The following is a 27,505-nucleotide window of genomic DNA, read 5'->3' on the forward strand; positions in this document are numbered from 1 at the left end:
GGCGCCAGAAAGAATCACTGACGACGTTGCATGTCTTCATTAAAGAAAGGATCCACTCCTCATACTCCTCGGTGGGCTGTGTGGTGCACACACTCCGCACTCGTCACAATCCCCGGTGCCGCCATCTTCCTCACTTCCTTTGCTAGTGTTACACGTCGCCTGGAACTTCTCGCGCTTCCTGTAAAAAGTCTGGTCACGTGACCTGACGTCACCGGGGGGGGGCTTCTTGGCGCCTACCAATGGGAACGATTGGCGCGAGATTCCGAGCGCGCGCTGTGAGCTGGTTGTGGAGTTTGGCGCGCGGAGTTCAGTGTGCGGCAGCGCTGCGTGTGAGGACGGCGGGAGCTCAGGCGGTCAGCGCTGCTTGTGGTGTCACCCTCCTTACAGTAAGTACTTCAGCAGTTTTCTATGTCTGGCAATATATTATGTGGCTCTTTATTTCTCAGATGCGGAGCTCTAAAGAAACGTTTTGCAAATATGTCCACCAGCACATTGTGTGTCTGTGTCTATGTAACCGCGTCCTGTTTATTCACACCTCTAGATGTGTACTGTGCGTTATTAGTGCAATGTGTTCAGCTTTTATTGTAGTGTGTGTGTGTATATTATATTATGAGTGGTGAAGTGCAAGAGAGCTCCTGTGTGGGGATATGGCTGTAATCCTGTGTTTGTGTGTATGTATGTATGTATGTATGTATATATGTATATATGTATATATATATATATATATATATATATATATATATATATAAAATTTCTAGCAGTGTCCTTATGTAGGGTTGCTTTCTGCCCTTTCTCCCCCCCCCCCCCTCCTGATAGGGATCAGCTGATCCACTTACAATCCTCTATCAGCTGAACACTTGGGGGGAGGTTTCCATAGGTGTTTGTTCTTTTTTCCCTTTCTGACACAGTTTGGGTTTTTTTCTTGCAAATTGTCCTCAATAGCAAATCATCCCTAAATTGTGCACGGTTTAAGCAGACTGCTGTCATTTCTGAGAAGATTCAAGTCCACGAGAGTGCCAGTGGTCAGGATCATCTGCGTTTTGGATGCAGGATAAATAGTACAAGCACTGTGGATGGGATTTATAGAAATCCAATGCCCATTGCTTCTTTTAGACTCAGTTTGGCTTTCCTATCAACAGCATGTCAGTTCATTCTTGCATGGACGTGAAAGTTGTGAGCAGGAGAACACAGCGAAAATCCACTGCTCCCAGAATCCTGATTGTGGGCACGGACAGCTGCGTTCTCCCGTGGAGAACACTGGTGTCTCCGGAAGTGCAATGACCTTGCATCTAGAATGCAGCTCGTCCTGATCGTGGGCAGGTACCCTTGGTCCCAAACCGCCTGTGTGCCTTTTTGTACAGATCCCTACATCTGTTTCCTGTGGCCCTGTATAAAGATGAGGAAATTCAATCAGTGGAACCTCGGTTTACGAGAACAATCCGTTCTGAAAGTGTGCTTGTAAACCAAGTTACTCATCTAGCAAAGCAAGATTTCCCATAGGAAATCATTGCAATCCAGCCAATTTGTTCCACAACTTGTTCAATGTCCCATCCTGGTCCCCTATTATGCCATTCCACGCACAAACATACGCACACACACATATTATGCTCACCTTACCTTCCGTTCCATCGTCTGCCTCCTGGTTCTTGTAGTTCGCAGCTACAGGATGTATATCGGGTAACCATCGCAAAGATGGAGGAACTTCTGCTGCCAGCGTGCTGACGTCAAAGGCATGAGCTGCTTGCCTCTGATTGGTCAGCGCTCTGCCTTTTGAGTAGCGGCTAACAGCGGAAGTTCCTACCTCGTCGCAATGGTTACCTGATACACATCCGGTATTGGCGAACTACAAGAACCAGGAGGCTGACGATGGAACGGAAGGTAAGGTGAGCATAATATGTGGGCGTGCGTGTTTGTGCGGAGTGTAAGAGCGCGATGGAAGTATGGAACCGGAAGTGTGCGGTGAGTATTTGCTCGTATGGCAAAGCTTGCTCGTAAACTGAGTTACACATTTACAGCAAGCTTTGCTTGTATAGCGAAATACTCGTAAACCGGGTTACACGTTAACCGAGGTTCCACTATAATGACATATTTCGTGAAATTTCCAATTCATCCAGAATTTTCCACCATTCCCAAGTCTAGTTAAGGCTAAGTTCACATTTCCGCTAAAATCTATCAGTCACAATCCGCTGCTCTTGTAAACAGCGGAATCCGTTTAGCGGATTCCGCTGCTCCCATAGACTTGTATGAGCAGCGGATTGTGACTGATGATGCTGCGTTGCACCCTCCGCCCGACTGATCAGTCGTGGAACGACTGACCGCCGGGCGGGGGGAACGCAGCATGTAACGTTTTTTGAGCAGCGAGATCCGTCGGATTTCGCTGCGCATGCTCTCTGGCTCCCTGCACACGTCACCAGCTTTGGTTGGTTACCCGATATTTACCCTGGTTACGGTGCAAGGAGCCAGCGCTAAGCGGTGTAGGCCCGTAACCAAGGTAAATATCGGGTAACCAAGGTAAACATCGGGTGCTTTGCTGTTACCCGATATTTAGGCTGGTTACGTGTGCAGGGAGGCCGACACTTCCCCGCTCGGCCCCGCCCCCTCCCGCACTCCGCACATGTATGCACACACACACACACACACACACACACACACACACACACCTGTCCCCAGCCATGCAGACAAGCACTGCCACTGACACCCTCGTCTGGCCCCGCCCCCTGCTCGGCCCCGCCCCCTCCCGCACTCCGCACATGTATGCACACACACACACACACACACACACACACACACACACACACACCTGTCCCCAGCCATGCAGACAAGCACTGCCACTGACACCCTCGTCTGGCCCCGCCCCCTGCTCGGCTCCGCCCCCTCCCGCACTTTGCATGTGCACACACACACATACATACATACATACATGCACATACACACACTCACTCACTCACAGATACACTCACCTGTCCCCAGCCATGCAGACCGCAGCACTTCCACTGACATCCTCAGCGCCTGGCCCCGCCCCCCGCTCGGCTCTGCCCCCGAACTCCGCCCCCCGCACACAACGGAATCCGACAAAGAATTCTGTTCTTTGTCATCCGTTGTACAGCGTTGAACAGCGCATCAGTCACATGCGTCAAGCGACGCATGTGACTGATACAAATCAACGGAAATGTGAACTTAGCCTAAGTGTCTGATGTCCGCCATTTAACTGGATTGTTTTGATGACTGAGAAGGGGTTAAAAATAAGTTTAATTATAATTACTCTTTTTTTTTTTTAAATAAAAATTTTGGAAATGAAAAATAAATTTATACTCCTCATAGACCCTCACCTGGCATGACTGCAGCCTACCCATTCCTCAAGTCTTTGCTTTGTATACCGTATTTTTCAAACCATAAGATGCACCCTGGTTTTAGAGGAGGAAAATAAAATTTTAAGCAAAAAATGTGGTCATGGGGTGAGGATCTGCTGCTGACACTATTATGGGGGTAATGTTCCCAAACTCTCTACTAAGGTACCCCATCTTGGTAATGATCCTCCTTGCCTTGTGTATATATATATATGTCCCCCATCCTGCTATATACTGCCATCCTAGTATGTACCCCCGTCCTGCTATATACCCTCATCCTGATATATACTGCCATCTTGGTATATGCCCTCATCCTGCTATATACTGCCATCTTGGTATATGCCCTCATCCTGCTATATACTGCCATCTTGGTATATGGCCTCATCCTGCTATAAACCACCATCCTGGTATATACCCCATTATGCTGTATGGCCTGTATCCTATGGCACACAAAAAAAAAAAAGTTTATACTGACCTTTCCTCACTCCAGCAGCATCGCTTGTCTTCCGGTCTGTCAGCAGCAGCGCCGCTGACCTGTGTGGAGCCGGTCACTGTTGAATGCCGCATCGCAATCTCCTCCTGCCTGCCGCCCCGCTGATGTGTGTGGAGAGTGGTGCGCACAGCGATGATGTCATTGCTGTTTCCACCGCTAGTCTCCACACACAGCAGCGGCTGGCAGACAGGAGGACCTCACGATGCTGCATTCAACGGTGACGGGTGACTATACTTATTCACTGCCCCCCGCGCTGATGATGATGATGCGCGGGAGCAGTAAATACAGCCGCACATGATTACTCCAGGCTGCAGTCGCCAGGGATGATCACGCGGGCCGGCTGGTTATTATGCGCACTTCTCCCGCCCATCATCCCGCCTACCTGTCAGCGCTGAGAGATGATGGGCGGAGGATGGGCATGCATATGAAATGAGCGGGCCCACGTGGTCACGGGAGGCGCTGCTACAGCCTGCGCATGCTGCCGATGACCCGCTCCACCGCAACACCCTCATTCCCCGCAGCCATGCCCTACATTCAGACTATAAGAGGCACCTCCCACTTTCCCCCAACATTTGAGGGGGAAAAAGTGCGTCTTATAGTCCGAAAAATTATTTCTTAACCCCTTCCCTCTTCTTATTTATGGAGACCCCTCAAATTATAAGTGGGGTTGTTTTTTTTGTTTTTTTTGTTTTTTTTAGGGCTCTTATGACAAAGCAATCCTTTCTGAATCAAATTTTTCAGCTGATTGAGATGTATCAATCTTGAAATGAGTTTTTAAAAATTAGCTTCTCTTTCCCCTTGTACCTTCCCTTCTATATTAATCTACCAAAAATAAATGTCTGCCTATTCACATGGAATGTGGAAATTATTACATTTTTTTTTTACCTCACAACAGAGGTTTTTAGTCTGATGTATCACATAGGCACCATATGTCGATATGAAGGGGTTGATGTATCAGGTCATGGAATCGTGACAACTGACAAAGGTCCATGTATAATAATTTGCCACATGTGATACCTGTGGAGAGGACTTTTCAGGTGGGTTAAGGCTCATTTAGATGAGCTGACAATCCTGATCCATTGTTCGTCAAAATGCCTGTTTTTGCATGAATATGCCGACAAGCACTCACAGAACAGGCACCACACTCATTCTTCAGGTGATTATATCATTCATGCCAGCAATAAAATCATCCTTATTTGCAGCATTTCATCCTCTAAAGAAGACGCGTGCTGCCGATAATTGGTATTATGTCTGCACAGAACAATCATTTCACGATTGTTTGTAGTCGACTTTAGAAAACCACTTCAGTTGACAAATGTCATCTGCGGCAATCATTGTCTCCAATACAAAATCAGGGCAACTATAAAAATATATTGTAAACTAGAAGGTGGCCCGATTCTACGCATCGGGTATTCTAGAATTTACGTATTGTGTAGTTAATGTATGATTTTTGTTATATATATATATATATATATATATATATATATATATATATATATATATATATATATATATATATATATATATATATATATATATATATAGATGTTGTTGTGTGTAGTTACCAAGTGTTTGTGTAGGGGCTGTACATGTTCTGGGTGTTGTCTGGGTGTAGCGGGGGGTGAGAGCGGTGTTGTTTGTGTGTTGCGTTGTGTGTCGTTATTTGTGGAGCGCTGTGTGTCTGTATCGTTGTGTATGTGTGTTGCGCGGTTTGTGTGGGTGTGTGTGTGTGTTTTGGGGGGAGGTATGTTTTGTGCAATGTGTGTGTTGTGCGGTATGTGCGTATATTTGTGTGTGCCGCGGTGTTTGTGTGTTGGGTGTTGTGTGTCTGCTGCGTTGAGTCTGAGTGTGAGTCTGAGTGTGAGTCTGAGTGTGAGTCTGAGTGTGAGTCTGAGTGTGAGTCTGAGTGTGAGTCTGAGTGTGAGTCTGAGTGTGAGTCTGAGTGTGAGTCTGAGTGTGAGTCTGAGTGTGAGTCTGAGTGTGAGTCTGAGTGTGAGTCTGAGTGTGAGTCTGAGTGTGAGTCTGAGTGTGAGTCTGAGTGTGAGTCTGAGTGTGAGTCTGAGTGTGAGTCTGAGTGTGAGTCTGAGTGTGAGTCTGAGTGTGAGTCTGAGTGTGAGTCTGAGTGTGAGTCTGAGTGTGAGTCTGAGTGTGAGTCTGAGTGTGAGTCTGAGTGTGAGTCTGAGTGTGAGTCTGAGTGTGAGTCTGAGTGTGAGTCTGAGTGTGAGTCTGAGTGTGAGTCTGAGTGTGAGTCTGAGTGTGAGTCTGAGTGTGAGTCTGAGTGTGAGTCTGAGTGTGAGTCTGAGTGTGAGTCTGAGTGTGAGTCTGAGTGTGAGTCTGAGTGTGAGTCTGAGTGTGAGTCTGAGTGTGAGTCTGAGTGTGAGTCTGAGTGTGAGTCTGAGTGTGAGTCTGAGTGTGAGTCTGAGTGTGAGTCTGAGTGTGAGTCTGAGTGTGAGTCTGAGTGTGAGTCTGAGTGTGAGTCTGAGTGTGAGTCTGAGTGTGAGTCTGAGTGTGAGTCTGAGTGTGAGTCTGAGTGTGAGTCTGAGTGTGAGTCTGAGTGTGAGTCTGAGTGTGAGTCTGAGTGTGAGTCTGAGTGTGAGTCTGAGTGTGAGTCTGAGTGTGAGTCTGAGTGTGAGTCTGAGTGTGAGTCTGAGTGTGAGTCTGAGTGTGAGTCTGAGTGTGAGTCTGAGTGTGAGTCTGAGTGTGAGTCTGAGTGTGAGTCTGAGTGTGAGTCTGAGTGTGAGTCTGAGTGTGAGTCTGAGTGTGAGTCTGAGTGTGAGTCTGAGTGTGAGTCTGAGTGTGAGTCTGAGTGTGAGTCTGAGTGTGAGTCTGAGTGTGAGTCTGAGTGTGAGTCTGAGTGTGAGTCTGAGTGTGAGTCTGAGTGTGAGTCTGAGTGTGAGTCTGAGTGTGAGTCTGAGTGTGAGTCTGAGTGTGAGTCTGAGTGTGAGTCTGAGTGTGAGTCTGAGTGTGAGTCTGAGTGTGAGTCTGAGTGTGAGTCTGAGTGTGAGTCTGAGTGTGAGTCTGAGTGTGAGTCTGAGTGTGAGTCTGAGTGTGAGTCTGAGTGTGAGTCTGAGTGTGAGTCTGAGTGTGAGTCTGAGTGTGAGTCTGAGTGTGAGTCTGAGTGTGGAGTCTGAGTGTGGAGTCTGAGTGTGGAGTCTGAGTGTGGAGTCTGAGTGTGGAGTCTGAGTGTGGAGTCTGAGTGTGGAGTCTGAGTGTGGAGTCTGAGTGTGGAGTCTGAGTGTGGAGTCTGAGTGTGGAGTCTGAGTGTGGAGTCTGAGTGTGGAGTCTGAGTGTGGAGTCTGAGTGTGGAGTCTGAGTGTGGAGTCTGAGTGTGGAGTCTGAGTGTGGAGTCTGAGTGTGGAGTCTGAGTGTGGAGTCTGAGTGTGGAGTCTGAGTGTGGAGTCTGAGTGTGGAGTCTGAGTGTGGAGTCTGAGTGTGGAGTCTGAGTGTGGAGTCTGAGTGTGGAGTCTGAGTGTGGAGTCTGAGTGTGGAGTCTGAGTGTGGAGTCTGAGTGTGGAGTCTGAGTGTGGAGTCTGAGTGTGGAGTCTGAGTGTGGAGTCTGAGTGTGGAGTCTGAGTGTGGAGTCTGAGTGTGGAGTCTGAGTGTGGAGTCTGAGTGTGGAGTCTGAGTGTGGAGTCTGAGTGTGGAGTCTGAGTGTGGAGTCTGAGTGTGGAGTCTGAGTGTGGAGTCTGAGTGTGGAGTCTGAGTGTGGAGTCTGAGTGTGGAGTCTGAGTGTGGAGTCTGAGTGTGGAGTCTGAGTGTGGAGTCTGAGTGTGGAGTCTGAGTCTGAGTCTGAGTCTGAGTGTGAGTCTGAGTGTGAGTCGCGGCCAATCCGTGCGGGGAAGGAGCCGAGGCAAGGCGAGCTGCCAATCCGTGCGGGGGGCGGGGCCATGGCGAGCCCAGCGGCCAATCAGCTTTGTGTCACCATAAGGACACTTAGTGTCACCGTAAGGACACAATTTTGGAGCATGACAGACAGACAGACAGAATAAGGCAATTATATATATAGATATGTAATAGATTTAAAATGACCACTGGAAAACGTTAGACGAGCGTGCAGACGAATGATTGCATGCATTCGAATGAATGCATCGGTCATTATTGGATTATTTTTATTTTTTTAGCTGATGATGCATCCATTGGTTATCAACCATGAAAAAGTGCCACATTCCCCACTGGGTTATGTAAGATTTCAAATGTTCTGCCCATTATGGTCAAAATAATCGATTTCTCTCAACTTTATTGTAATGTGTATGGGCTGCCCATAAGGCCCCCCATACATATCTCTCTCCTTTTGCGGCCGAGCGCTCCTGAGTTCTGTATGACAGCCACTACCAGGCTCCACTGGTGGAGACCTATCTACAGGGGGGGAAAGGGTTGGCCACTGAAATTCAGCTGGTGGGATTCTTCTCTCCATTCTAAGTCAGAGCAGCGTTAGGCCTGTTTCACACCACAGATGTTTTTCCAGCACCCATGACAGCACCACGAGAGAGGGGATCCGCCCTTCAAGGACAGGAAACCTCCAGGATTAAAAAGGGGCGGCACCTCTCCCCACATCAGTTGGTTTCCTGTCCTTGAACAGGGAGCCTCCAGGAAGATTCAGGATGGTCCTGGTGGGCCGAAGATAAGGATTCCAGCCCTGGCCGGCGGGCTCTGGCAGGGCACGGGTCCTGCTGCGACCGGCCGAGGTGCTGTGGAGACGCCGCAGCAGACCCACGGGGGTCCGACCTGCGAGCAGAACACCCTCCTCCAGTGCCGCCGTGGCAGGCCCGGGGGGCTGATGTCGGGCGGCGAGGCACGGAAGTGGTGTGGAGCCTACGGGGACCAGGTAAGGGCCGGTCGGCCGCAGTGCTGTGGCTCCGCAGCAGACCAACGGGGGTCCTGTCTGAGCGCGGGTAGCCCCCCCCCTCCCCTCGTAAAGTCGGCCTGGGAACGGGCGGCAAGGAGCAGGTAAGCTGCATTTACTTGCTGCAGCGTCCTCGCGGCCGCAGACTGTGAACAGCATTCCAGCCCTGGCCAGTCGATACTGGCAGCTGCACGAGTCCTGCCTCGGCTGGTTGAGCTGCTGAGGGAATAGCCACAGCAGACCCATGGGGGCCGTGCATGTGAGCGTCGCTATCCTCCTGCTTCAGGACTCCCCACGGGAGGAGGATTGGTGGTGGTCCTGCCGGGTGTGGCGACCACCGTCTTACCCGGTCAGTCCGTGGGGCATGAGGTAACGGGTACGATCCAGCGTGGCTGTCCGGATCCGTATTTTCGCGGCGGTGGCATGTAGTGTGGCGCCATCTTGTGAATGGACGGCCTCCACACAGGTGATCATCTGCACAGGCGCAAGAAGGATGACGCGCTTCTGACATTTCCCGGAAGTGCCGGGACTGTGGGTGCCCGGAGAGTGTTTACACCACAGCAACCATGGGGCAGATCGGTATGCTCCTGCTTAGCCCTCCAGCAGAATAGATGAGGAGCAGCAGCAGCCTCCGCTGTTACCACCACAGCCATAGGCTGTCACTCAGAAGAGGCAGCAGGAAAGCAGGCCTCAGCGCAGACGGGGGAGCAGTGTTCTGACTCTGGTGAGATACGCTTGGGAAGGAGGGACTCCCGGTCCAGCCAGCAGAGTCTGCAATCCAATAATTCTGGAAAGCCTTCAGAGGGACTTGTCTAATGACATCACTCCTCCTTCCAGCCCTGTTCCACCTCTGTTTTTTGGCATATGAGTATTAAGTGCTCTTCGTGCAAGTTCCCTTTGTACAGAGGTCCTTTTATCTGGTTCCTTCGGGTTCAGGACAGACCCAGACATGCACCTATAAAAACTAGAGACAGGGAATGCGCTCTCTGTAAACGGGAGCTGTCTAGTACCTGGTATAAAGAGCTTGGCCAGAGCTGTGTTCAACAGACTCAGATTAGGCCCGAAGTTTACCTCAGTCCATGATTAGGGCTGTGGTCTGGGATTCACTAGGATCCCTATCTACTTGAGTCATAGCCTTATGAAATGCAGACCTGGTTCCGGGGACTCAAACGGTTCCCAGGGGGAAGGACGAATCTTCAGAATCCGTTCCCTTCTAGGTCATCAATGCTTACGATCGAAAATTCGGGGCAGCCAGTAAAAACAGTCAGGTCCACTATGGACGCTCATGCTGAAAAAGCCCCCCCCCCCCCAAAAAAAAAAAAAAGTCAAGACACCTTCAGCTAGGGTTCTATGATCGGCCATTGCAGCTACCTGCACATCAAGATGGCGGTATAGTCTGACCCACTTAGGGTTCAGCTTAAAGAAGAAGAGATTATTGTATCTTCATCTCCTTTTCTTACGTGGGGTAGCTGCGTTCCTTACTGACACATCTGCAGTCTCACCCAGGCTGTCGGCTAAATCCGCAGCCTTATCTGGCGCAGCCGGAAGGGTCCTCTGGCTGAAGTGATGGCAGGGGGATATCCAGACAAGATCAAGACTTTGCAGTGGCTACTGTGGCTGCGTTGCTACTGCTGGTATTAATAACAGGTGCCTGGGCGGAGCAACAATGAAATGGTGTGTTCACCCCTGTGACTTTTCCTATCCAATGACCAGGGGAATTTCTGTTCGGCCCAGTCCTGGATGATCTTTTAGGAGCAGCAGGCGACAGAAGGGTTCTGTACACGTCAAGTCCAGCCTTCAGTAGACCTTTGGGAAAGAGTTTTTGGCTGAAACACCTGAAGATCAGACTTGTTGGTCGGACTGAAGGAAATCAAGGGAAGCGCCGCTTTATGTTTAAGAGGCCCTTAAGGATACGCAGAGGGTCCCCCCAGTGACTCTTCCCCCTGGGTCCGGGGAGGAAACTTTCTCATTTTTTTCTTCTGTCCTGAGTGAGGATATCCTCAAACCAATGGACCCGAACCCTTTTTGTACTCTAGCCTCAGATTCCGTTCCAAAGGTTTGCACAATAATAAACTTGAAAACTCTCAATACTTAGAGAGCTTCAAATAGGAGTCAGTAATATCCTCAGGGAAACATTGAATTCCTGGTGTCACATGGCTGTGGTAGATCTGAAGAATGTAGTTCTCATGTCCTGATATGCGTCAGGGTTCAGAAATTCCACAGGGTAGCCCTGTATATGGAGGGGAAGTTTTGACATTTCCAGTATCCAGCTCTTGCGTTGGTCTGGGGATGGTCTTTACAAGACTATCTGAAGGGACAACCCTTCTAAGGAGAGGAAAGGGTTCTAAGATCCCGTATCTAGATGGTTATCGGCAGCTCTGCCCGACATGGTACCGAACTTAGGCAGGAGGGTGTTTAGATTCAACAGCTCAAGACTGCCAACTTCTAGAGTCTGAACTAGAGAATCTCCAGGTGCAAGTGGCACAGGCAACAAAAGTCCCGAGAACTCCTCAGAGACTCAATGTCCCTTTTTAGGCTCCTTTTACATTCAGCATCTGGGTGGTGCTTTTGGTCCAGGTACAAGCCGGAGTCCTTCAGGTGAACGTTCTGAAGTATCAGGTGATTCTCGGAGGTCGTCCGGACAAGTGTGTTACACTCCGGCCCAACACAGTGGATCCCTGTATGGTTGGCTGCATCCAGAGGACTTTGAAGGACATGCCTTAAATAACCCAAGTATCGAAGGTGCTTGCCGCCAAAGCATGGTTGAAGTACTCATTTTCAAGGTCATTTTGTCCAGGGAGTGTGGTCTGGAAGAGATACCGATGTTTTCCCAAACACCAGGGAATTCCTTGCAGTAGAAACAGCAGTGGATCAGTTCCTGCATTCCCTTAGGGCCCCTTTACACACTGGGACTTTCCGCGATCCCACCAGCGATCCCAACCTGGCCGGGATCGCTGCAACGTCTCTGGTGAGTCGCGGGTGAGATGTCCAACAGGCAGCCCTGGCCTACGACACAACAGCGCTCCGGACCTGCAGAACGGCCTAGTTAGTCATTGGGGACATTGTAAGGCAGCTTTTGAAAGGGCAGTCGCTGACACAGTCACTGTAAAGTCCCCTTTCCACACTGAAAACTTCTAGCGATCATACTGCACAGCGGGAAACAAAGGACCAATGACTGGTCCTGAATGATTGTAGCGATCAGCAACTTCACGGCACGGGCCCGGTCGCTGATGTGTTCGCAGACTGCGATGTCGCGGGGGAGGTCGCTGTTGCGTCGCCGATTTTGCAAACCCGGTGACGTTGCGGCGATATCGTTTGCGATGTGGCAGTGTGTACAGCCACCTTAACTGGTCATTATACGTAATCCTCTAACATTCAAGCGATAATGGCATATCTCTATCATGGGGTTCTCTGTCCTGATCACTGATGGCAATAGTAAGCAGAGCATTGTTTATAATCCGAAGAGAACTGTACGGCAGTGGACGCCCTGCTGATCACATGGAACTTCCACCTTGGCTTATGCTTTTCCTCCCATAGTCCTCATTCCAGCAGTTCTGATGTTAATACGGGAGGAGAGGGCAGAAGCGATCCTGGGCGGCATATCACAGCGTGGCTTCACATGGTCACTTCTGAGTATCGGAGAGTTTGCTCCTGGCCTGATCACTACTCTTATGCAATGCAAGAAACCAAACCTTAAGGCTAAACTCTACTGCAGTACTGAGATAACCTTCTTGTCATCCGTAGGGGCACATCTAGATGACCCAGCACCAATTGCGTTGGTATTGGAGTTCCTCCAGAAGAGGTCTAAACTGAGTCTTATCGATTAACCCGCTAACTGTTCGCGTGTGGGCCCTAGCTGCCCTGCATAATTATGACCTAGCGGGAGTTCACTGGATTCCCGTTTCACTCCTGTAATAGTCCTGATTGTGGTCTGTCCTTTCCATCATGGGATCTTATTCTCATCCTCAGCTTCACCAAGCCATATATGACCCCTTAGAGTACATATATCTTAAGGATCTATCTCGGAAGTTGACAGCAGCACGTAGGGTTAGTGACATCCAAGCCCTGTCTTAGTTCCTTCCTTACTCAGGTTCTTGAGAATAGAGTGGTCCTGGGACCACCTAAACCAGCTTCCTTCCCGATGGTAGTCTCCAGCTTCATAGGTCTCCAGAGATTATTCTTCCGAGCGGTTTGGTAATCTGAAAGTTCAGGGGAGGAAGGGTGGCATTACCTCAATGTTAGACGTGGCCTTCTAGCATATCTTTCAGTCACCAGTACATGGAGAAGGGACTAGTCCCTGTTGTTCTGTTGGGGTAATGGGAAGGGGCTCTAAGCCTCCAGATCTACCTTGGCTGGGTGGATCATAGAAGCCAATTCTGTCGCCTACGCCAGTGTTAGGGAGCTGTCTGAAAGCTCACTTCCCAATAGCAATGGCATCTTCCTCGGCGGAAAGATCAGTAGTTCACATCGTGCAGTTCTGTGGTGACCACGTGGTCTTCACTTTCCACTTCTATAAGCACTATAGATGGATTTATAATTTACTGGCCTCACCTTTGGGAGAAGGGTTCTGCACGCTTTGGTCCCTCCCTAGGTTTCCTGTCTATGTAATTCTCTCGTGGTGCTGTCATGGGTGCTGGAAAAATACGTAATTACTTACCGGTAATGTGTTTTTTCTGAACCCATGACAGCACCCTTACATTCCCTCCCTGCGCGTGGATGTGTTAATAGTTCTGGGGTTTTTCACTTCTCTCCGCATGGCTGTATGTTGGTGGTAGTTTTGTGTTTTAACAATGTTCCTTTTCCGGAGGTCCTTTCATGCTCGGTAACCAACTGATGTGGGGAGAGGTGCCGCCCCTTTTTAATCCTGGAGGTTTCCTGTCCTTGAAGGGCGGATCCCCTCTCTCGTGGTGCTGTCATGGGTTCAGAAAAAACACATTACCGGTAAGTAATTACGTATTTTTCACTGACGTGTAAAAAAAAAAAAACGCATATGTCCCTCCGTGATTCATGTATCAAAATAAAATTTAAAAATTGCTTTAATTAGACATGAGCAAATTTTGGCTATTGTACATACTTGAGATAACTAATGTACAATTCAGTGCTTTGCTTGTACACATTCTGACTTTATTTTTTATCATTCAATTTCTAAGGCACTGATTTATTTTGTCGTGTCAAATGGAAACTTGGTCTGTTTAGGAGGAAAATGACAATAATCCCAGTTGTGGTGCAGAAAGAGTTAAGCCTTGCCGCCTGTTTTTCAGCTCCATAGTGATTAAACTTGTTAACCTGAGCGCTGCCCTCGCTGTCTCATTCATTAAGCTATAACTGTTCCCTGTTGATGACTTAATCGGGATCTTCCCAGAAGCTTGTTAATGGGAAGACTTGGCTCATTACGGAAGCGCGGCCTCGAGATTGTACTGTTAAATACAGAGCATCATTGCGGCTGAGGAGTGTTCGCTGGCAATGTGCTATGCCGCCTCTCATTGAGGCACGTTTTCTAATGTCTCCTGCTAGTTACTTTTCAGTCAAATCTCTAATAATTTGATTGTAAAAATATAGATATATATTGTTTTATATATTTTTAGATGTATACTTTTTGTCTTTCTTTAGAAATGCCGAGCACACGTTCCAAGTCTCAAAGCTCCATTCAGTTCCCTAAAACAAAGACTGCCAAGTCTCAAGCCAAAGCAGGACTGCATGCTCGTGCCAAGTCAGAAATTATAGCTACTGTGCCACTGCCACCTGTGTCCAAGGAGTTGCCACTCAGCCCACGGAAAAGGCTTGGTAAGAACCTTTCATTTTGCTAGTGGCATAGATACATGGTCCCTAGCCAGGGGCTTCCAGCTGTTGTAAAGCTACAGCTCCTAACATGTGGGAGTTCTAGGTTTGTATGACTTGGTGTAAATTATTTTTTTACAACCATCAGTCCTCGGCCTTGACGTTACTCAACCGTTCCTGTTTTCAGGACTTCCCTAGTCATGAACGGGTCTGAGAAACTGTGGCTGTTTCTGATGCCTTCATAATAATTCTTTGCAATACTAAGTAAATCCTGAACACCTGATCTGCTGGGGAGGCATGAGGACAGTTTACCCAAACATTTATGAATTATTGCTTTCCAGACCAGCATCTTATACTTTTTTTTTTTTTTTTTTTTTTAATATTTTAGGTGATGATAATATGTGTAACATCCCTCAATCTCTTCGATGCTCTCCACCCAAACAAAGCTGCCGTGAGAATGGGCCTCTCAGTCCGGCCAAAGGGAGGAGACTTATTTTTGATGAGAACCAGTCTGTTGCAACTCCTTTGTCACCCACCAAGAAGCGGGAAGACCTTGTTTTATCTCCTCAAAAAAGGGGGCAAGAAACCCCGTCCAACTCATCACAACGGGGGCCACATGAGAGGAGGAGTGTGGGCATTCGTCTGTTCAAACAAGAAGGTGAGAACCATTTAATCCTAATATACAATTGTAACTTCAGTCGGCAGATGTATATAATGTATTCAGTTCCATTGCAGTTTGCTTTTATATTCTTATAAAGCCAAATTTTTTAGGTTTGTGCTTTTACATGGACTGCGGGGCAATTTTCATTATTCTCAGGTCATGCAAAAGTACATTGCCTTCTGCCTCCTCTTGTAATAATTAGTAGGGTTTACACTTACCTTTTTGCTTTATACCTATTCAGTCAGTACATTCGGAATGATTTGTGCATGCACTATAGAGACAACCATAGGATCAAAGATTTCATTACTGGAAACTTCATTGAGGTACTAATGTTCTTGTATTCTGTTTTCCGTTTTTACAGCATCATGCTATCAGCAGGTCAAGTGTGCCCTTAACACGGCAGTGCCCGATCGTCTGCTGGCACGTGAGAAGGAGACATCGACCATACTGTCCTTCCTGAAGTCCCATATATCTTCAGGAAAGCCTGGAAGCCTCTACATCTCCGGTGCTCCAGGAACTGGCAAAACTGCCTGCCTAAACAAACTGCTGCAGGAAAACAAGGTGCAGACAAAGTAGTTTTGTCATTCAGTATAGAAACGTGTGTTCTATTGAATATTCAAAGATGCGGCTAAAACCGTATAAGAAAGAAAAAGTGGGAATGAGTGGGTTAGTAAATTGTGCCCAGGTATGTGTACACTTGCACTGTATCTTACTGATTCTTTGTAATTTGTATTTCAGGAGATTCTGAAAAATTGCAAGACTGTTTATATCAACTGCATGTCCCTACGCAGCTCCCAGGCTATCTTCCCTACAATAGCAGAAGAGATCTGTGGAAATAAAAAGCCTACTCTTCCAGGAAAAGATATAGTCAGGCAACTAGAAAAGCTGGTTACATCCAAAGCACCTATGATGTACGTGTTGTTCTACTGGCCACCTACCTGTTAATTCCATCTTCTCTTTGCTGCATGTTCTTGATTTATTTCGTCATTCGCAAGTGCTGCTGATTTTAATTTAGAGGGGTTCTCTAGTATGAAGAAATCCTGGCTGCTTTCTTCCAGAAATAGCACAGTATCAACAGGTTGTGTGTGTTGTTGCTATGAGTCACTAGAGGTGAGCTGTAATTCCAGACGCAACCTGATGCAGTGCTGTTTTTGGATGAAAGTGGCCATGATTTTCTAACTCTGGACAACCCCTTGTTTAGGCAAGAGGCTAGTTTTGATTGTAGCTAGTATTTTATGTGCACATGAATGGTTTCTGATTGCTTTTTCCTGTATTTTCAGCCTTCTGGTACTGGATGAGATGGATCAGCTGGACAGCAGGGGACATGATGTACTATACACAGTGTTTGAGTGGCCCCAGCTGACCGACTCTAGGGTGATTCTTATAGGTAAGAGCTGTAATGTTTGAACATTATGCTGTATGCTCCTTGCTTACTTGCAGTCACCCCCTCCCTTTAGTCTGAATTACAATTTCTATTACTTTTCCAGGAATTGCAAATGCCTTGGACTTGACTGACCGCATTCTGCCTAGACTTCAGGCACGGCCACAGTGCAAGCCACAATTACTGAATTTTTCTCCCTATACTAAAGATCAAATAGCCACAATCCTACAGGATAGACTTACACAGGTAAGAAAATGTGAAGTGAAATGTGTTGTGTTGCAGTTTTATTAAGTTTTTGGCACAAAACCTGCAGCTAAGCCATATTCCTTCAATAGTACTCTTCGCCCTCAATATTGACATACAACTTTAATATGACCCTTAGAACTATGCCCGACAGTCTGCTGCCTTTGTGACACAATTGTGTATGTAATGGGGTAATCTTTATAGCTAACCCGCTCCTATGGTTACTGGAAATTTGACCTCTGTCTTGTAATGTAGTACTCCTACACACTTTTATATGAGATTAGATTTTTGCTTAAAGTGGTTGTCTAGTCTAAATCCAATGATGGATTGTAGACTTGAGTCCTCGTACACACTGCACTATGAGAATTCTCCAAAGTATGGCGGTCACGTTGCTGCAAGTATGGAATATGCCTAGTAGCAGTCTTGTCTCTTTCTGGCTGAGTATTCATATGATATACGCAATCAAGTGATCACTGTACCTGGCGCTCACCCTGGAGAAGCCTCACCGCATACAGTGAGCACAATATGAGGGTTTAGAAGTCTGCAGTCACTATGTGTCTGCAGACTTGTCATTTTAGACCCGACAATCCCTTTAACCCCTTCAAGACCTTGGACGGATCTATCCGTCAAGGATAGTGTCCTGTTAAGCCCCGCCCCCTGCTGCGGGCAGGCGGCTGCGCTCGGCACACATCAGCTGTTTTCAACAGCTGAGATGTGTGCCTGCATGTTGCGAGTGGAAGCGATTCCACTCGCAACATTTAACCCCTTAAATCTCGCTGCCAAAGTCTGGCAGCGAGATCTATATGCGCGCGGCCATGTTTTTTATTTGCCGCCGCCCCCACCGGAAGTCACGTGAGCGATCAAGTGACGTTCGGTGGTTGCCATCGTAGCACAAGGTCATGTGATGACACCTGCAACTACGAAGTTTCACTTTCGTTTTTCCTCGGCACGTAGTAGAGGGAAAACGAAAGTGACTGAATCTGCTGTTTACAGCTGTATTGCTGTGATCAGCAGATAGATAATAGCGATCGGATTGCTGATCGCTATAGCCCCCTAGGGGAACTAGTAAAATAAAAAAAAGTTTTAAAAGAAAACCTAAAAGTTCAAAATCACCCCCCTTTCACCTCATTGAAAATTAAAGGGTTAAAAAAATAAATAAATATACACATTTGGTATCGCCGTGTTCAGAAATGCCCGATCTATCAAAATATAAAATCAATTAATTTGATTGGTAAATGGCGGCGTGGCAAAAAAATTCCAAACGCCAAAATTGTTTTTCTTCGGCGCTCCATTGGGAGACCCAGACGATTGGGTGTATAGCTACTGCCTCCGGAGGCCACACAAAGCATTACACTAAAAAGTGTAAGGCCCCTCCCCTTCTGGCTATACACCCCCAGTGGGATCACTGGCTCACCAGTTTTCTGCTTTGTGCGAAGGAGGTCAGACATCCACGCATAGCTCCACTGTTTAGTCAGCAGTAGCTGCTGACTATATCGGATGGAAGAAAAGAGGGCCCATATAGGGCCCCCAGCATGCTCCCTTCTCACCCCACTTGTGGTTTGTAAGGTTGAGGTACCTATTGCTGGTACGGCGGCTGGAGCCCACATGCTGTTTTCCTTCCACATCCCCCTGAGGGGCTCTGAGGAAGTGGGATCTTACCGGCCCCAAAGCCCTGAGGCCGGGCTCCATCCACAGACCCATTGAACCTGCTGGATACGGAGCTGGGTACCGTTCAGGGACATGGCCCTGCACCATTCAGGTACTCTGTGTCCCCGCACACACAGGCACAGCACACTCCAGACTTGCTGGGTGTGCTAGTGCGCCGGGGACAGTAAAGGGTTACAGTCACTACAGCCTAGCTGAGTGACTTTATGTATGGGGAACTACCGCGCCGGACGCTCCGGGAGCGGCGGCGCGGCTGGGACTTGTAGTGCGCCGGGGACTTAGCGCCGACCGCGCTTTTACGGCGGCGGCGCTTATAAATCCAGTCCCCGGCTTTTGCGGCCTAGCTCCGCTTCGTTCCCGCCCCCACCCTGTCAATCAGGGTAGGGGAGAGACGCTGTACAATCAGCAGCGCCGAGGGCTGGAGCCTTATTTACATGCTCCAGCCCTCTCACTGGACACTGTGGGACGCCGGTTTCCCGCTCTGACTTGGGGGCACGCCCACGGCCCGCCCCTACTCACACGAGCGGGAGAAGGACGCCGGCAGCCATTCCTGCAGTCCGAGCTGAGAGATCGGACTCTGGGCGACCAGGCACAGGACTAGGGCGACCACACACCCGCTTATAGGCGGGCGGTAAGCGGCACCTGAAGTGCTGACCCCACTAAATACCGCAGTTGTCCATTTGTATTTTTATGCTTACACTGCATAGGTCGCTATTTTTGGCTATATGCCCTCTTAGATGGCGACACATCAGCAGCAGGAAAGCAGGGGTGCTAAGGCACAGGCTTTCTAGGCTGCTTGTATTGCATGTACTGAAGTGTTCATGTGTATTTATGCTTGTATGCTATACACTGCACTGTACGGTCGCTAGTCTGGGCTATTTTCGCCTAGAATGACTAGACTACAGCAGCAGAAAAGCAGGGGTGCTGAGGCACAGGTTTTTTCTATGCTGCTTGTATTGCAGGGGTTGCAGTGTTCATTTGTACTTATGCTTGTATGCTATACATTGCACTGTATGGTCGATATTCTGGGCTATATTTCCCTAGATGGCTAGTCTACAGCAGCAGAAAAGCAGGGGTGCCAAGGCACAGGCTTTCTATGCTGCTTGTATTGCATGTGCTGCAGTGTTCATTGTACTTTATGCTTGTATGCTATACATTGCATTGTACGGTCGCCATTCTTGGCTATGTCCTAGATGGCTAGTCGGCAGCAGCATATAAGCAACTCAGGCTTTCGATGCTGTTTTTACTGCATGTGATACTGTTCCACGGCACTGAACCCCATTGTGTGCAATGCTCCCCTGGAGCACTTGGTCAGCCGGGGTCTCTACTAGACGTGGCCAAAGGAACCACCTGTCAACCCTGTCCAAGGACAGGGATGGAGTTGCAATGGGATAGAGACTTGCAGTCCGGACAGGCCATGGGCAATCTGGATCATTGCTCCCTGGCCACCCTCATTGGGAATAAAATCGGTGCTCCGGGGGGGGTCCCAGGAGGCTCTCTGTATGATGAGGCAGACGTAGCTGATCAGGACTTTGATCCTGACAACGCTCTCAATCCGGATACACCGGATGGTGACGCCATAAGGAATGATCCTATAGCGTCCATCAATGGAATGTTGGATCTTTCTCCCTCAGCTCCCCCAGCGGAGGAGTCAGCTTCACAGCAGGAGAAGTCCCATTTCAGTAGCTCAAACGTAGATTGAGTATTTTTCTGGCCACGCTGACTTCAGAGAAGCAGTCCAGGAACACCACGCTTACCAGATAAGCGTTTTCTCCAAACGTATTAAGGATACACGTTATCCTTTTCCCCCTGACGTGGTCAAGCGTGGGACCCAGGGTCCAAAGGTGGATTCTCCAATCTCCAGGCTTGCGGCTAGAGCTATAGTTGCAGTGGAGATGGGACTTCACTTAAAGATGCCAGACAGATGGACTCTGGTTGAAATCTGTCTATGAGGCTATCGGCGTGTCGGTTGCTCCGGCATTTACAGCCGTATGGGCACCCTAAGCTTTTCAGCTGTTCTTGCACAGCTGGTCTTGAGCATATGTACATTTGTGCCGCAGGGGCGTCCGTAACCTCGCAATGTCTGCATTGCGACTTACCCTATTAATGCTGTCCTGGAAGGACAGTCGAGGTTTCGGTCCTTCCCAAGCTCGGGCAGGTCCCAATTGTCCTCGTCCAAAAGAGCTGAAAAGCCTCAGAGGGGCTCAGTTTCCGGGGGCTCAATCACGCCCAAGGAAGGCAGCCGGAGGAGCCGCTACCAAGGCGGTCTCCTCATGACTCTCAGCTCTCTCATCTCTCCGCATCCGCGGTTGATGGCAGACTCGCTCGCCTTTGCGACATTTAGCTGCCACAGGTCACAGACCGGTGGGTGAGGGACATTGTGCCCACGTGCACAGGACAGGGTTCTGTTCTCGTCCTCCGACTCGATTCTTCAGAACGTCCCCACCTCCCCACCGAGCCGATGCTCTTCTGCAGGCAGAAGGAGTGGTAATCCCTGTTCCTCTTCAGGAACAAGACACGGTTTTCCTCCAATCTGGTTGTGGTGCCAAAAAAGGATGGCTCTTTCCGTTCCGTTCTGGACCTAAAACTGCTCAACAAGCACGTGGAGGCCAGGCGGTTTCGGATGAAACCCTCCGCTCCGTCATTGCCTCAATGTCTCAAGGATATTTCCTAGCATCAATAGACATCAAAGATGCTTATCTCCACGTGCCGATTGCTACAGAGCACCAATGTTTTCTACGTTTCGTGATGGGAGACGACCATCTTCAGTTCGTAGCTCTGCCATTCGGTCTGGCGACAGCCCCACGGGTGTTCACCAAGGTCATGGCGGCAGTGGTAGCAGTCTTGCACTCACAGGGACACTCTGTGATCCCTTACTTGGACGATCTACTTGTCAAGGCACCCTCTCAAGAGGCATGCCAACTCAGCCTGAATGTTGCGCTGGAGACTCTCCAGACGTTCGGGTGGATCATCGACTTCTCAAAGTCAAACCTGTCACCGACCCAATCACTAACGTATCTTGGCATGGTGTTTCATACCCTCTCGGCGCTAGTGAAGCTTCCGCTGGACAAGCAGCGGTCACTACAGACTGGGGTGCAGACTCTCCGTCAAGGTCAGTCGCACTCCTTAAGACGCCTCATGCACTTCCTCGGGAAGTTGGTGGCGGCAATGGAGGCGGTTCCGTTTGCGCAGTTTCATCTGCGTCCTCTTATTGGGACATTCTCCGCCAATGGGACGGGAAGTCAACATCCCTGAACAGGAAAGTATCCTTTTCACAGAAGGACTCTCTGCAATGGTGGCTTCTTCCCACCTCATTATCACAGGGAAGATCCTTCCTACCACCGTCTTGGGCGGTAGTTACGACAGACGCGAGTCTGTCAGGGTGGGGAGCAGTTTTTCTCCACCACAGGGCTCAGGGTACGTGGACTCAGCAGGAGTCCACCCTTCAGATCCATGTTCTGGAAATCAGAGCAGTGTATCTTGCCCTACTAGCCTTCCAGCAGTGGCTGGAAGGAAAGCAGATCCGAATTCAGTCGGACAACTCCACAGCGGTGGCATACATCAATCACCAAGGAGGGACACGCAGTCGGCAAGCCTTCCAGGAAGTCCGGCGGATTCTGATGTGGGTGGAAGCCACGGCCTCCACCGTATCCGCAGTTCACATCCCCGGCGTAGAAAACTGGGAAGCAGACTTCCTCAGCCGCCAGGGCATGGACGCAGGGGAATGGTCCCTTCACCCGGACGTGTTTCAGGAAATCTGTAGCCGCTGGGGAAGGCCGGACGTCGACCTAATGGCATCCAGGCACAACAACAAGGTCCCAACCTTCATAGCACGGTCTCGCGATCACAGAGCTCTGGCGGCAGACGCCTTAGTGCAAGATTGGTCGCAGTTCCGGCTCCCTTATGTGTTTCCACCTCTGGCACTCTTGCCCAGAGTGCTACGCAAGATCAGATCCGACTGCAGCCGCGTCATACTCGTCGCCCCAGACTGGCCAAGGAGGGCGTGGTATCCGGATCTGTGGCATCTCACGGTCGGCCAACCGTCGGCACTACCAGACCGACCAGACTTACTGTCCCAAGGGCCGTTTTTCCATCGGAATTCTGCGGCCTTGAACCTGACTGTGTGGCCATTGAGTCCTGGATCCTAGGGTCTTCAGGATTATCCCAAGGGGTCGTTGCCACCATGAGACAGGCTAGGAAGCCCACGTCCGCTAAGATCTACCACAGAACGTGGAGCATATTCTTATCCTGGTGCTCTGCTCAGGGAGTGTCTCCCTGGCCTTTTGCATTGCCTACCTTTCTTTCTTTCCTGCAATCTGGGTTAGAAAAAGGTTTGTCGCTCGGCTCCCTTAAAGGGCAAGTCTCGGCGCTATCCGTCTTTTTTCAAAAGCGTCTAGCACGACTTCCTAAGGTGCGCACGTTCCGGCAGGGGGTTTGTCATATTGTACCCCCGTACAAGCGGCCGTTAGATCCATGGGATCTGAACAGGGTACTAGTTGCCCTCCAGAAGCCGCCCTTCGAGCCTCTGAGGGAGGTTTCACTTTCTAGACTATCACAGAAAGTGGCTTTTCTGGTAGCGATCACATCTCTTCGGAGAGTGTCTGAGCTAGCAGCGCTGTCATCCAAGGCTCCTTTCCTGGTCTTCCACCAGGACAAGGTAGTGCTGCGCCCCATTCAGGAGTTTCTCCCGAAGGTGGTATCCTCTTTTCATCTTAATCAGGATATCTCTTTGCCTTCTTTTTGTCCTCATGCAGTTCATCGGTATGAGAAGAATTTACATTTGTTAGATCTGGTGAGAGCACTCAGAATCTACATTTCCCGCACGGCGCCCCTGCGCCGCTCCGATGCACTCTTTGTCCTTGTCGCTGGTAAGCGCAAAGGGTTGCAGGCTTCCAAAGCCACCCTGGCTCGATGGATCAAAGAACCAATTCTTGAAGCCTACCGTTCTGCTGGGCTTCCGGTTCCATCAGGGCTGAAGGCCCATTCTACCAGAGCCGTGGGTGCGTCCTGGGCATTGCGACACCAGGCTACGGCTCAACAGGTGTGCCAGGCAGCTACCTGGTCGAGTCTGCACACTTTCACCAAACATTATCAGGTGCATACCTATGCTTCGGCGGACGCCAGCCTAGGTAGAAGAGTCTTGCAGGCGGCAGTTGCCTCCCCGTAGGGGAGGGCTGTCTTCGCAGCTCTAACATAAGGTATTTCTTTACCCACCCAGGGACAGCTTTTGGACGTCCCAATCGTCTGGGTCTCCCAATGGAGCGCCGAAGAAGGGAATTTTGTTACTTACCGTAAATTCCTTTTCTTCTAGCTCCTATTGGGAGACCCAGCACCCGCCCTGTTGTCCTTCGGGATTTTTGGGTTTTTTCGGGTACACATGTTGTTCATGTTGAACGGTTTTTCAGTTCTCCGATGTTACTCGGAGTGAATTTGTTTAACCAAGTTATTGGCTTTCCTCCTTCTTGCTTTTGCACTAAAACTGGTGAGCCAGTGATCCCACTGGGGGTGTATAGCCAGAAGGGGAGGGGCCTTACACTTTTTAGTGTAATGCTTTGTGTGGCCTCCGGAGGCAGTAGCTATACACCCAATCGTCTGGGTCTCCCAATAGGAGCTAGAAGAAAAGGAATTTACGGTAAGTAACAAAATTCCCTTCTTTGGTCGCCGCATGTTTTACGCAAAATGCAATAACAGGCGATCAAAACGTAGCATCTGCGCAAAAATGGTACCATTAAAAATGTTAGCGCGAGACGCAAAAAATAAGCAGTCACTGAGCCATAGATCCCGAAAAATGAGAACGCTACATGTTTCGGAAAATGGCGCAAAACGTGCGCCACTTTTATTGGACAAACTTGTGAATTTGTTTTAACCCCTTAGATACAAGTAAACTTATACATGTTTGGTGTTTACAAACTTGCACCGACCTGAGGCATCACATAGATACATCAGTTTTACCATATAGTGAACATGGTGAATAAAACATCCCAAAAACTATTGTACGATCACATTTTTTTTTGCAGTTTTTCCACACTTGGAATTTTTTTGCTGTTTTCCAGTACAATATATGGTAAAACCTATGGTTTCATTTAAAAGTACAACTCGTCCCGCAAAAAACAAGCCCTCATATGGCAAAATTGACGGAATAATAAAAAAGTTACAGCTCTCGGAAGAAAAGGAGCAAAAAACAAAAACTCAAACGGAAAGTGCCCGGGGGCTGAAGGGGTTAAAGGGACTGTCAGTACAGAATGACTGTTCAAACCAAGTACAGGTGCTCTGTTCAACATATCCAGGCTAATCATTTAATTACACCTTTCCACCTGCTGGTTTTTCCATTCTCTGGCTCTGTAAAACTGAAGATGGAGGAAAACAAAACAATCAGGCGTAAGGTTTATTTATATTATTGGCCTGCCATGATGTACCAAACACCTGTATTTGGTTTGAGCAGTCATTCTGTGCTGACAGGGTCCCTTTAAGATTGATATGCTTTACCACGATCACATCAGTATCTAGTTTTGGCACTTGATGCGGCTTCTGCAAAAAGCCACAGTAGAAATGGGTGCAAAATGGTAGTTGACTTGCTAGTAAGCAATTACTAGATCTCTCTTCTACAAGGTAGCACAAGGGTGTATGGTCTACAAAGGCCTCCTTCACACATCCGTTTCTTCGATACATGTGATATCCATTTTCACACATACCGGAGACACGGACACACTTAGACACATTAAAATCAATGGGCTTGGTTACACATTTGTTTTCTTTGTCGCTCTATTGGGAGACCCAGACAATTGGGTGTATAGGCTATGCCTCCGGAGGCCGCACAAAGTATTACACTGAAAGTGTTAAGCCCCTCCCCTTCTGCCTATACACCCCACGGGCTCCTCAGTTTTTTGCTTTGTGCGAAGGAGGTCAGACACGCACGCACAGCTCCACAGATTGGTCAGCAGCAGCTGCTGACTATATCGGATGGAAGAAAAGTGGGCCCATATAGGGCCCCCAGCATGCTCCCTTCTCACCCCACTCTTGTCGGCGGTGTAGTTAAGGTTGAGGTATCCATTGCGGGTACGGAGGCTGGAGCCCACATGCTGCTTTCCTTCCCCATCCCCCCTCAGGGCTCTGGTGAAGTGGGATCCTATCGGTCTCCAGGCACTGAGACTGTGCTTCATCCACAACTCCTGGGAGACTGCTGGATAGGAGCCGGGTATCGTTCAGGGACATGGCCCTGCTACTTGGAGGTACTCTGTGTCCCCGTGGGGACCGAGCACAGCAACACTCCAGCATTGCTGGGTGTGCTAGTGCACCGGGGACCGCGGCGCTGACCGGGTTAATGTGCCATTACACACTCAGCATCGCTGAGTGTGTTTATGTAGGGAGACTATCGCGCTGACCGCCGCCGCCATGTTTAACACTGAGGCGCGGCTGGGACTTGTAGTGCGCCGGGGACTTCCACGCGGCCGCGTTTATTACTCGAGTCTCCGGCTTTTTGCGGCCTAGTCTTTCTTCCTCCCGCCCACAGCCCTGACAGGCAGGGGAAGGGCGGGAAGCTGCACAGGACGAGCAGCACTGAGGGCTGGAGCATGCTTTGCATACTCCACTCCCCTCACTGTGCACAGTGCAGGCACCAGTTCCCGCACTTTCTGGGTCACGCCCACGGCTCCCTCCTCTCCTCAGGACGCATTCCTGTCAGCTCCTCGGACGCTGCAGAGGGGGACAAATTCTGACAGACCCAGGCAGGGACTCTGGTGGCCTCACAACCGCTTTAAGCGGGGGGCATGCAGCATCTGTGGTGCTAGCCACATTTCTGCAGGAGTGTAATTTTAAATTATATGTTTATAAGATATACTTTACACTTTATGGTGCACAGTTGATTCTGGATGTATATATTGTGTTGCTCAGGGAAGACAACAGCATGGCGCCCATAAAAGGCAGGAGTGCCAAACACAGGCTTACTGTGCTGCCTGCGCCGCATGTACGACCCCGCTACCGGCAGGATCCACTGATCAATCCAGACCGGTATCTCAGCACAGGGGCACTGTTGAATCATTGCTCCCTGGCCCCCCTCAGTTGGACCAGCAAGGTCCCCCCGGGGTGTCTCATAGATCCCAGAGTGAGGTCTCTGATACAGACCCCAGCCCCTGATCGACTAAGCGAGCTCGCTGGGAAATCCCCTCGACATCTTCATATTGGTCAGGGTCTCAGCGGGGGAACCTCTGGTTGATGAAGCGGAGACAGTTGATCAGGATTCTGATCCTGAGGCCGCTCTCAATCTTGATACGCCTGACGGGGACGCCATAGTGAACGATCTTATTGCGTCCATCAATCAAAGTTGGATATTTCTCCCTCAGCTCCTCCAGTGGAGGAGTCAGCTTCTCAGCAGGAGAAATTCCGTTTCAGGTTTCCCAAGCGTACACTGAGCATGTTTCTGGACCACTCTGATTTCAGAGAGGCAGTCCAGAATCACCGTGCCTGTCCTGATAAGCGTTTTTTTCAAAGTGCCTTAAGGATACACGTTATCCTGTTCCCCTGACGTGGTCAAAGGTTGGACTCAGTGTCCCAAGGTGGATCCTAGCCTGGCGGCTAGATCCATACTTGCAGTGGAAGATGGGGCTTCACTCAAAGATGCCACTCACAGGCAGATGGAGCTCTGGTTGAAATCCAGCTATGAAGCTATCGGCGCTTCTTTTGCCCCAGCATTTGCAGCCGTATGGGTGCTACAAGCTATCAGCAGGTCAAGCGCAAATTGACGCAGCCACACAGACGTCGGCATTTGCGTCTTACGCTATTAATGCTGTCCTGGTCTCTGCGAGCCGTACGGCGGTTGCATCCGCCAATTCGGTGGTACTCCACAGGGCCTTGTGGCTACGGAAATGGAAGGCAGATTCTGCTTCCAAAAAAGCGCTTAACCAGTTTGCCAATTCTGGCGACCGATTGTTTGGCGAACGTTTGGATGAAATCGTCAAACAATCCAAGGGAAAGGATACATCCTTACCCCAGCCCAAACCGAACATACCCCAACAGAGGAAGGGACAGTCGAGGTTTCGGTCCTTTCGGGGCGCGGGCAGGTCCCAATTCTCCTCGTCCAAAAGGCCTCAGAAAGATC

The 27,505-nt window shown here is 49.4% G+C and overlaps 1 protein-coding gene across 1 annotated transcript in view; it reads left to right on the forward strand.

Annotated features, from left to right (window-relative positions):
* Positions 1–302: 302 nt before the first annotated feature.
* CDC6 (cell division cycle 6) overlaps positions 303–27,505 on the forward strand; it is a 41,498-nt gene continuing 14,295 nt past the window's right edge. Inside the window, exons 1-7 of the mRNA XM_075347677.1 lie at positions 303–386; positions 14,294–14,467; positions 14,850–15,119; positions 15,484–15,683; positions 15,861–16,033; positions 16,403–16,509; positions 16,610–16,749. Of these exons, the coding sequence (XP_075203792.1) occupies positions 14,296–14,467; positions 14,850–15,119; positions 15,484–15,683; positions 15,861–16,033; positions 16,403–16,509; positions 16,610–16,749 (1,062 nt within the window). The 5' untranslated portion in view covers positions 303–386; positions 14,294–14,295. The remainder of the gene's footprint in view (positions 387–14,293; positions 14,468–14,849; positions 15,120–15,483; positions 15,684–15,860; positions 16,034–16,402; positions 16,510–16,609; positions 16,750–27,505) is intronic.

The sequence above is a fragment of the Anomaloglossus baeobatrachus genome, chromosome 5, assembly GCF_048569485.1.
Source record: "Anomaloglossus baeobatrachus isolate aAnoBae1 chromosome 5, aAnoBae1.hap1, whole genome shotgun sequence".
Lineage (NCBI taxonomy): Eukaryota > Metazoa > Chordata > Amphibia > Anura > Aromobatidae > Anomaloglossus > Anomaloglossus baeobatrachus.